Genomic DNA, 12,147 nt, shown 5'->3' on the forward strand with positions numbered 1-12,147 from the left:
AGGAAAATATTTATTTGGTTTTGGTAATTGTGCAGATAAATTAAAGCTTTAAGACCAAAAAGATTCTCAAACCATCTATCCCCTCTTTATAGTTCCTGGGTTGTTTATTACAATACAGAAAAGCCATGTGGCAGGGCAGCCCAGTGATTCCATAATCCAGCTCTGCCCTGCACGAAGGTGAGCACTATCCATACAGGTCTTCTACTCACCATTGTTGGGGCTAAACCCATCTTCATTGGGGTAGTTGGCGGGAGCCACCTGGATGGTTGATGATGTTGGGAACACCAAGATGTGTGTACAAGAAGCATCTTGAGGGGTGTTGAGCTGAGATGACTGCATGTTCAGTGCAGTACTTCGGCCAAAAACAGAGCCCATTGTGACAGCATCTTTAAAGAAAAAAATAAAAAGAATTATATCAATCAATGATCTGGAGTGGTATGAGTCTGATGAAAATGCCATGATAAATACACACTCAAAGTTGAGTCCAATTGTTTAAATATCTTCAAAGAAACTGACTCAGAGCACATAGCTATCTATAATAACCCAAGTTTCATTTCACATTGAAAAGGTTAAGATAAAATTGGATCAAGTCCACTAAATGTTTTAATTACTTACATAAGAAGTATTTCTAAAAATAAACCCCCTACTTTCTTTCCTCCTCTGGTTGTTCACAATTTATAAAGTACTGTTCTAAATGGTTAACAATCCTATAGAAACAGTACCATAAAAATCAATATATGTTGTAACACTTAATGAATGCTTACTACATGCCAGCATTTGTGCTAAACTCTTCATTCAAGTTATCGCATTTGATCACCATAGCATTTGAAGGTAGGAACTATGATCCCCATTTATAGATGAGGACAAAAGCACAAAGAAGTTACGTAACTGCCCAAGTGGTAGAGGCAACAGAGGTAACCTATGGTCTAATGAGGACATCTGTCTCTCACTGGATTGATGACAAGTAACCCCATTCTCACACCACAATACTATTGACTTTTATAAGGAATAAGTGGGGAAGGTCCCCCATTGGATTCAAGAAATATCTGGATGGTAAAGATAGGTTATAAAAGTATAAAATCGCTTAGTTGCTGGTTTTAAAAAACGAGCCAGATTGTTAAGAAGTTCTGTGGTCACATGTTTTGGCCATCCACAAATGACACCTACATCTATTGAGAGCTTACTGTGTACCAGGTACTGTGCTATTGCCTTCCCATTCATCTTCAACCATATCAGAGAGACTACAGAAACATCCCTTCGAGGCTGTTGTGGGATTCTGCCAAATGCATGTCTTCAAAAGGATATTCAAATATGCATCATGCTGGGGTCTACTTTAGTAGTTCTTTGGAGGGTGATCTTCATATACTAACAACAAACTGGGGTCAGGTAACAGTCATTAGCCATGATTCTATGAGATCTCAATTATACTCAGAACTTAGTCTTTCTTCCGAGCTTTGGTCAACAAACATGATAAAATCACAAACCACTTCCCATGGAAGGGATCGAACGTTTTCCATCTTTAAGCCCCAAATACAATCTTCTCTCATAGAAATATAATGAAGACAATTCTACGCTTGTCTGTGGACTTAAGTTTGAGTGGACTGAATTGATGTGATATGTAATTAATGACAATGACACGAAGAAATTTACCTGGCATCACTACAAAGGACCCCTGGGGCTCCATGGCAACCAGGCAGGCACTAAGGATAGAAGGAGAGTCTGCGGCAGAGATTCCACACATCCGGCACACATCCTTGAGCTTTTTGCTGATTGTCTGTAGTGAACATTCTCCAAGGAGGATACTCCAATCTGAAATCAAATATCACAGTCATACACAGTCTTTAGAAATTCATACTGATGGGAGATTTGAGCTTTTTAGCAGTTCTGCCCGGTAATTGAATTTCCAAGGTTGGGCCCTAAAGGGAATTATGGCTTTACAGAGGTGCCCCTCCTTGCTATAAAGAGAATGTTACTCGACTTCTATTACACTTCATTAACAAAGGAACAAAGGCCTACTATTCTGTAGGCTGATGTCATGTCTGAAATGACCTTTGAGAGTCCAGCACTAATCCAGTCTAATCTACCTAGACCAGATTTAGGCACTTAGAGTGCTTTTCCATGATGGCAGCAGTGTTAGCTGCCCTGTCCTTTCTCCTCCTTCTCAAGGTTCAATTCTTTGAGTACTCTGCTCTGGAGGAGAGCACTGGTGGGTGGAGGTAAACCTGAGTTTTGGTTATTGCTGTAGGTTAGTTATTTCCATGAAAGGCAAGCAGCAGCAGAAATGAAGAGAAATAGTTCTTAGAACACCCAAAGAGCTCACAACGAGTGTGAGTAAAGTGCTCCAAACGATGCTGCACTAATAGCGGAGACTGAAAAGTTGGCATACATTTTCTTTCTAATGTTTACTGCCTCCAGACAAAAGCATTATACCTAACTGGAGCACTGTGGAGGATTATGTTACTCTGAGAAGTGGAAAGCACTTGGTCCCCTCTTCCTACCTCCCTTACACACATGAAGTATGTGCCATTCCTATGCATCGCCCCTGCTCTCGGATCCCATCTTGCTCATAAAATGCCACACAAGTGCAGGCTGCTCTACCTCCACACTCTTTTTTTCCCCCAAATAAGCTGCCATTTCTCCCCTTAAAGAGCAAGTGAATGGAGAACTGTTCCCATATTCCCAAAGAACCCAAAACTGAAGTGGCTGAAATAAGAGTGGCCAGGAACATGAAGAATGTGTGTTTTAAAACTATGGAAAATCACAGATGTGAGCCTCATATTTCAAACCAAGTAAGAAAGAAAAGGCAGTGTGTATTTCATCATAAAGACTCTGGAGATAAGAAACAGAAATTCACAAAGCTGACTCTGAAACCTCAGTCTCCTGTCACACACTGTCCCATGGAGATGCAAAGTGGCACAGACCTTGGATCCCCAAAGGAAGGAGCTGTAGATTAGTAAACAGATTTCCTGTACACTAGGTTCTTCCCATGTTTTTATTCCTGAACATACATTTTCTTTCAATCTTTTGATGGGTTCCTCCAGTCACACATTCCTCTCCACTAAGAGATAAGGAAGAAGAATGTGCCCTTATAAAAATCATACAAGGGAAGGAGATGGCCTTAATAATTTTCCAAAATACCAAGTGACTAGACTATTACTCTATATTTTTATCCTCCCTCTTCTTTCCTATTATAGTCTAACTTTCCCCAAGGGTTAAGAATAGCTCAAAGCCTTTAAGAAATAAGATTGACTGAAAAAGCAGACTGGGGAGGAAGACAGAAAATTCTGACAGAAATAAAATGATGAATCCCCTAACGTATTAGACCTCCAGGCACTTGATACAAGATTCATTATGATAGTCCTTTAAAAAATGAAAAGGGTCTATTAGTCTACAGTACAACTTATTACAAAAAAAAAAAAAAAAAATGTAAATGCCAAAGAAAACATTTACTTAATACATATGATGTAATAGTTATATAAACTGCTGTTAAACCTTGAAAATTTGACACCAGATTTAACCTGCATTGTAGGAAGTGAGGTACACTTAAGCACTCCTACAGTGCAAGTTATATCTGTACCAGTGATTTTTGTTTAGGGAATCTACAAATACCTGATGTGAATTTCCTATAAAGAAATAACGTACATGGTCTAATGCAGGGGTCAGCAAACTATGATCCACAGGCCAAATCCTGCCTCCCGTTTGTTTTTGTAAATAAAGTTTTATTAAAACACAGCCGTCCACACTCATTTAGGTATTGTCTAGAGCCGCTTTGACGTTACAACGGCAGAACTAAATAGTCAGAACAGCAACCATCTGGCCTGCAAAGCTGAAAATATTTACTATCTGGCCATTTACGAAGAAACTTTGCTGACTCTGCTCTAATGTATTTGCACCCAGGAAGCCACTAAGCTAATTTGTGACATAAGTCTTTCTTTTGTGCAGATCTTAGGAAAAAACTTCTCCCATCTGAATGCATATATTGAACTTCTTATAAATGTGTCATTAATTAATAAGGCTTTAAAAATAATCTAAGCTTATTGATACTATTCACATAAACCTGTACAAGTAGCTACACTGGGATAGTAAATGAGCTGGGCTCAGTACCAAGCAAGGCAGCTGCTGGTGGTCAGTTGTGTTGTGTTACAGTTAAAGTGCTTCCTAACCGACTGTTATATTTATGAAAAAGAATATAAGCAGTGGTAGTTGGGGACTGAACTTCAAAAATCTGCTCTTTTAAGCTTCCAGGCTGAAGAATATCAGACAGTGGCAATGTGAATAAAGACTGCTTCTACTGACAACTACTTGTCCTCATGAAACAGGATTTCCTTGCTGTTGTGCCACCAAAAAAACTAAAGAAACACAAAACTCATCATCAACCACCAAACAAATTGAAGGCTGTTTTTATATGACTTCAACTGTCACCTACAATCACTGATATAAAATTTTTGTCTTAAAACTGACTAGTTCTTCTCATTGACTCAATATATAAATAAATGTTCGAAATGTGAATTTACTATCATTTTTATATTAATAAAACTCTTTTTGTTTTATATCTTGGGGCTCAATATTTAAGATTTTATTTGGATAAATGATTTTGTTGCCAAAGAAGAGTTTAAAACTGGTTTATCCTGCACATATAAAAGAACCATAAAATAGAATCTGCTTAATTCTTACTACAAATTTAAACATTTCCTCCCTTAGTTCAGTTAATGACATCAGCTCAGCCCTTTTCCTCTGTTTTCTGCAAATACTTCTTCAAAAACTTCTCACCTTTAAGCTCCCCATGGCCAAGACGCCCAAGTCGCCCGATTACAACTCTCCAGGGTAGAGATGTCATTTGGACAATCCCTATGCACCATTCCCATAACTTCTGTAGTCCAATTTTACGTGCAGATACTTTACTCCTCCGTGACCTAACAAAGAAAGAAATGGGGAAAGGGAAGGGGTCCCTAGATAAATCAGAGTTATCACTTGTAAGACAAACACTAGAAATTCCAAAGAACCTATCCATGTGTACCCACTTAATTTACATAGAAAACAGGAAATATTCATATTTGAAGACTGGTACAGCATCAATTTACATGCACCATAAACATCAAGCCTTCTCACCTGCTTGGTAAAGCAATATTTACAACGCAGGTCTCCAATAATTCCCCATGGAGGTCAGTGCAGGAAGCCAAAAGCCAGCGCTGGTCATGAGATAGACAATAGCCCACGAAGAGCACATTGTATTTCTGGCTCGCCTCACCAAACGTCTCTCCCAGCTCTGTCTGCTTGTCTTTGATTGGGGCCAATATAAAGGGAGGGGAGTAAAGCTGGATTGGGCTGGGCCGCTGAAATCAAAACCAAAATCATTATCAGTACAAAGCCACACAACTTAATGATCACAACAAAATCCAGAACGACACTGAGGGAACCCACAAGGAGTAATGGTAATAAATCGTTTCTCTCTCTCTTTCTCTCCAGTACTAGATAAATAAATAGTATTGATGACACATAACGAAATGATTATTTAAATCATGTAAGCTGGGAAACTCAATTAAGCCAGTATTTCCTTATTAAAAGAAATTACTATTTTAGAAAGTACACTGGCCCAACTTCATTAGTTGTTAGGCAAGTGGGAAACTGAAACCACAATGAGATAATGCTACACAACCACCAGAATGTCGAAAATAAAAAAAGAGAAAATATTGGTGAGAATATGGAGCAACAAGAATTTTTATACATTGCTGCTTAAGCTGAACAAACATATACTCCCTTTGAACCAATAAAATGCACATGTTTACCAAAAAACAGGTATAAGAATATTCACAAGAGTATTAATCACAATAGCTCCAAATAGAAAATAATCTGAATACTCATCAACAGTAAAAGAGATAAAAAATTGTGATGTAGTTAACAGAATCAGAATATCAAACAGCAATGAGAATGAAAAAACTATAAGCAACAAAACAGATGAATCTCAACAATGAATAAAAGAAGCCGAATGTGAAAGAATATGAAGTAGATGATTCAATTTATATCAAGGTCAAAGACAGGCAAAACTACACTATTAGAAGTCAGAATAGTGACTATCTTTAAGGGATTGGAGAGGCCACAAGAGGGGCTCTGGATACTGATTATGCATTTGCTTCTTGCGCTTGTTAAATGGTATTTTTTTTAATTACTGAAAATTCATTAAGCAGTATACCTATGATTGAGTACTTTTCAGTACATATAGTTTAATATGTGTTTGTGTATGTAATTTTAGAAATCAAATCAACAGCTATTACCAAATATAAATATTTTAGATTAACTGTGAAAATTTTTTAATTGTCATTTTTTTTACAGCTATCATACACATCTTACTATTTAATAAACTACAACAGGGGTCAGCTAACTTCTATAAAAAAGAAAACCAGAGAATAAAGTTTAGATTTTTATGGCTGTCACACATTCTCCTTTTTGTAAAAATGTACTCACTGGCTAAGTGTGTCGGCTCATGCCTGTAATCCTAACACTTTGGGAGGCTGGAGTGGGAGGATCACTGGAGCCCAGGAGTTCGAGGCCAGCCTGGCCAGCACAGTGAGACTCTCCCTCTACAAAAAGTAAAATAAAATTAGCCAGGCATGATGGTACATGCCTGTAGTCCCAGGTACTTGAGATGCTGACTGCCTGAGCTTGGAAGGTCGAGGCTGCAGTGACCCATGTTCATGCCACTGCACTTCAGCCTGGGAGACAGAGTGAGACCCTGTCTCAAAAACACCAAAAAAGAAATAATCATTCTTACCTAGCTGGTCATTCAAGTACAAGCTGCAGGCCGGATTCAGCCCAAAGCCATAGTTGCTGACCCCTGAACTACACAGCATTAGGCACGGTAGTAACAGAATGACACTATTTTAAAGCTAAAAGAGACTTTGAAAATAATATAACCCAACTCATTCATTCATCACAGGGATTCAAAACTCAGGCTGAGAAATATTCAATGACTTGCTCAAAGTTGCAAAGCTAATCTAACACTAATCAATTCACTCTCCACGTGACCAGAAATTGCAATCTTAGGTATTTACCAAGAGAAATATTATGTCCACACAAAAACCTTGTACACAAATATTCATAGCAGCATTATTCACAAGTGCCAAAAAGTGGAAACAACCTAAATGTCCATTAACTAATGAATAGATAAACAAAATGTGGTATAGCCATACAATGAAATATTATTTAGCCAGGAAAAGAAATGAAGTACTGGTACATGTTATGACACGGATGAATCTCAAAATCATTACGCTAAATGGAAGAAGCCAGACATAAAATATCACATATGGCCAGGTGAGGTGGTTCACGCTTGTTATCCCAGTACTTTGGGAGGCTGAGGCGGGCAGAATGCTTGAGCCAAGGAGCTCAAGACCAGCCTGGGCAACATGGCAAAACCCCATCTCTATCAAAAAATTACAAAACTTTAGCAAGGCACAGTGGCACATGCCTGTAGTCCCAGCTACTCCAGTGGCTCAGGCAGGAGGATCACTTGAGCCCAGGGAGGTTGAAGCTGCAAGTAACCGTGATCTTGCCACTGCACACCACCCTGGGCGACAGAGCAAGACCTTGTCTCAAAAATAAAAGTAAAAAAATTGGGGGAAGGACTGCTTGAGGCCAGGAGTTCAAGACCAGCCCAAGCAATATTAATGAGACCCTGTCTAAAAAAGAAAAAAAAAAAATCATATATTGTATGATTCCATCTACACGAAATGTCCAGAACAGGCAGCTGCACAGAGACAGCAAGCAGACCAGTGGTTGCCAGGGACTGGAGTGGGGAATGAGTAGTGTGTGCTAATGAATACTGTGTTTCTTTGAGGGTTGACGAAAACGTTCCAAAATTAGATAGTAGTGATGACTGTACAACTCTGTGGAAATACTAAAAACCACTAAACTATACAATTTTTTTTCCTTTTTTTGGAAACAGAGTCTTACTCTGTCACCGAGACTGGAGTGCAGTGGCGTGATCTGTGCTTACTGCAACCTCCACCTCCTGGGTTCAAGCAATTCTTCTGCCTCAGCCTCCCAAGTAGCTGGGATTACAGGTGTCCGCCACCACACCCGGCTAACTTTTTTATTTTCAGTGGAAACGGGATTTTGCCATGTTGGCCAGGCTGGTCTTGAACTCCTGACCTCAGGTGATCTGCCTGCCTCGGCCTCCCAAAGTGTTGGGATTACAGGCAAGAGCCACCGCGCCCAGCCTAAACTGTGAAATTTTTAAAAAGAATTTCATGATATGTGAATTGTATCTCAATAAAGCTGTTACTAAAAAAAGAAAAAGTCCAGCTGAGTTTGCCTGGAGTTTTTTACAAAACAAAAGGCTAAATGTGAAATATCTCAGATGTAATAGATAGCTTCTGAAACACTAAATAAAATATGATTCCCAAACTGTGTTGAGATGTGAGATATTCCATGAAAAACAAAAGATAACAGCAATTGTATTTGAAAATTTGCATATAAATACTATAAAGTAGATTCTTTCACATGTGACAACTTGTATAAAACTGTGCCACCCAGAGAATGAGAACTGCATGGAGGCAGGGGCCTGTTTTGTTCACCCCTGCATCCTCAGCACCTAAGAGAGCACCTGGCACACAGTAGATGCTCAACCATATTTACCAAACGAGAACACAGTGTTCTAGCTGCAGACTGAGGCAGAGGCAGAGGCAGCATTGACCAACTAACCATTACCTTAATGCAGATTAAAATGTATAAACTTCAGGCTGGGTGCAGTGGCTCACACCTGTAATCCCAGCACTTTGGGAGACCGAGACGGGCGGATCACAAGGTCAGGAGATTGAGACCATCCTGGCTAACATGGTGAAACTAAAAATACAAAAAATTAGCCAGGCGTGGTGGTGGGCGCCTGTAGTCCCAGCTACTTGGGAGGCTGAGGCAGGAGAATGGCGTGAGCCCAGGAGGCGGAGCTTGCAGTGAGCCAAGATCGCACCACTGCACTCCAGCCTGGGTAACAGAGTGAGACTCTGTCTCAAAAAAAAAAAAAAAAAAAAAGTATAAACTTCAGCAAATATTTATAACATTTGGTTCTTTTGTTTCTAATAAAGTAAAATCGTTTCTCTCTTCCTCTTTCAAGCAAAATGGAGAAAAAGCATACTACTCGAAGTCTTTTTGCCATTTATTTTAACCTAAACCTCACTTTATCTTATGAGCTCCTGATGGCGCTCTGAGAATAATAACCTTTAGAAAGGCAATAATTCATAATTTCTGGAAACAAAATGAAAAATAAGTAGAGATGTTTATTTTTGAAATTCTAGAAAAATTTAATAGAGAAAACAGATGAACTGCTCATAGAAGTGAAAACTTTAAACTCAAAGAATAAACTAAACTAAAACTGCCTAAAATAGAAATTTTATATAACACTGGAGTGAATGTAGGTCATCGGCTGAGCAGCTTTTCTCCCTTGGGACTAAGCTGACCTGAACCAAGTTACAACACACACAGTATTAACTACTTGCATCATTTTTCACTTCCAAGCATTTTACTTATAAAAGTGCAAGCATTTCATAGAGTTGTTCAGAACAACATTACCAACTAAAAATAGCAATTGGTGTTTTAAGAAGCTCTCTTATGGTAAAGAGGTATTTGCTGGCTTTTACTAATCGGGTATTTTTCATGCAATAAAATTGTGGGAACTGATTTTTGAAGGCTTTGAAAATTCTGAACATTGCCCTGTATACCTATCTTCAAGATAAGGTGATTAGAAAAACAAAGGAAATGTAAAACTTTTGTTTAAAACATGTTTAGCTTTGGTGCTGTAAAATTCCCTTTGAAATCCACACATATCTGTAGGAAGTAGGTTTAAAAAGATGGAGTGAAAATGCATTCATTTACATACCGAAGCACTGAGGCAAGGAAAGGAGAAATCAACTCCCTGTAAGTATGTGCATCAGAAAATGAGGGCCCCCTGCAGAGTAAACACAACTACAACTGCTGTCTCAGGATACAGACCAGAGCCAGAAAATGCAAAGGATTTCTGATCTAAGACACAGAGTAGCTTAGAAAAATAAAGAAAATAAATTTAGAAAATTCAAACATTAAGAACTAAAAGTGATACATATATTATTGCCTAAAGTCCTACATAAAAAAAAACAGTAAGAATTTGCTTGCCTCTTTTCTCAAAAATTCTTAAAAGTTCAGAGAAATATCTCCTCTATTTAAATCTAAGAGTTAAAGAAATCTGCCAACTCTTTTTCATTCCCCGCTTGAGACAGGGTCTTACTCTCCAGGCGGAAGTGGTTGTGTGATCACAGCTCACTGCCATCTCAAACGCCTGGGCTCAAGTGATCCTTCCGTCTCAGCCTCCCAAACAGCCAGGACTACTGGCACACATCATCACTGACACCTGGCTAATTTTTTTTAAAAAAATTTGTGGAGACGGGGTCTTGCTATGTTGCCCAGGGTGGTCTCAAACTCCTAGGCTTAAGTAATCCTCCCACCTCAGCCTCCCAAAGTGCTAAGACTACAGGCGTGAGCCACCACATCCAGCCTAGCAACTCTTATATCAAGGTAGAAGGCCAACTAAGCAACCAGCCAATCTCTAGGTTAGATAAAATACCTCTCCTAGCTTGCATTTTAGTATAAATTTTCTAAGTTCCTGTCCTGCCAATACCCACCTCAGGGTTCTTGAGGGTCATCTCAATGCTGGCTGCAGGCCCAAATCCCGTGAGGGATTTAATGTGGATCTGTGTAGGCAATGGTCGCCTGCACTGGCAGTACACTGAAAATGCCATGGACTTCAAGTATTGAATGTAGAAAACTTGCTCATCCTTCATTGTCTGCAGCATGTACTGGCAAGGCACAATCTAAAGACACAAATACAAAAAACAAAACAAAACCAAAAACCTAGAAACTGAGATCTAACACGCTAACAAGCAAGCTGAAAAAGGAAACGGCATGAATTCCTTACCACATGGGGAGAGGTAACCTCAGCCCTAAAATATATCAGTGTCACACATAATATAATTAAATCCTAATTCCTTCCACTGACATAAAATTCTCTATCACCAGCAATTTCGAAAGATGTACGATTATATGGGTCAAGTTATACTGTCACTTAGAAACTACCATGTTCCCATTTGAGAGGTAAGATCTCAATTTATTACAGGTATTACCATGGCCCCCAAATTGTATTATATTTCTCCTTTTTATAATTACACAGTGTGTGTGGCATTTTTTGGAATTATTACCTAATCATTTAGGATACAGACTTCAAAACAATGGAAAACTATCAGCAATGTACTCTGATAACTTTAATTTCAATCTTTTAATTTTACAAGATAGCTTCAGTTAAAGTGACATTAAAATGAAACCCAAACATCCGAAGCACTGTTTTTCATCTATATAGAATTTTTTAAAAAATCATCACACTATAAAGCTGTCAAAGGTGCAGTGAAAATAAGCATACTCATTCACTGATGAAAGGAAAGTAAGTGTAATCTCTTTTGGAATGGAATTTGGCAATATGTGTCAGCATCTACATCTAAGAATCCATGTTAAAAAATGACCTGAAATGTGAAAAATAAGATTATACATAAATGTGTACTATGGCTTTATTTATAACAGTAAAGAAGTGGAGATATAGGAATGGCTATGGAAAATATGCAGTCATTAAAAATGCTTGTAAGAATTTAAATAACATGAAAATGTATTCATGAATAACATTAGATAGAAACTAAGTTATATTAAAAGTATGATCTCAACTGTGTAAACAAAAATAGAAAAACAAGCTAGAAAAACACCAAAATGGTAATGGTGGTTGAATGTAAAAGTCAGAATTATGATTATTTTTTCTTTTATACTTTCGGGTACAGGTTGAATATCCCTAATCAAAAAATCTGAAATCCAAAATGCGCCAAAACTCACAATTTTTGGAATGTCAATAAAACGCCACAAGTGGAAAATTCCGTATCAGACCTCATGTGATGTGCTGCAGTCAAATTTAATCAAAACTTTGTATAAAGCACAAAATTATTAAAAAAATTGTATAAAATTACCTTCAGGTTAAGTGTATAAGGTGTATATAAAACACAAATTTTATGTTTAGACTTGGGTCCACTGCCAAGGTCTCCCATTACATATATGCAAACATTCCAAAATCAGAAATCCAAAACACTC

General features: G+C 38.2%; 1 protein-coding gene across 5 annotated transcripts in view; it reads right to left on the minus strand.

Moving 5' to 3' along the window:
* MED13L (mediator complex subunit 13L) overlaps positions 1 to 12,147 on the minus strand; it is a 319,228-nt gene that overhangs the window by 12,109 nt on the left and 294,972 nt on the right. For all 5 annotated transcript variants that reach the window (XM_045366651.3, XM_005572338.5, XM_045366652.3 and 2 more), the window contains 5 exons: positions 10,647 to 10,835; positions 5,110 to 5,333; positions 4,771 to 4,913; positions 1,651 to 1,809; positions 210 to 386 (listed from right to left, as the gene is read on the minus strand). In XM_045366651.3, the coding sequence (XP_045222586.1) occupies positions 210 to 386; positions 1,651 to 1,809; positions 4,771 to 4,913; positions 5,110 to 5,333; positions 10,647 to 10,835 (892 nt within the window). The remainder of the gene's footprint in view (positions 1 to 209; positions 387 to 1,650; positions 1,810 to 4,770; positions 4,914 to 5,109; positions 5,334 to 10,646; positions 10,836 to 12,147) is intronic.

The sequence above is a fragment of the Macaca fascicularis genome, chromosome 11 (assembly GCF_037993035.2).
Source record: "Macaca fascicularis isolate 582-1 chromosome 11, T2T-MFA8v1.1".
Lineage (NCBI taxonomy): Eukaryota > Metazoa > Chordata > Mammalia > Primates > Cercopithecidae > Macaca > Macaca fascicularis.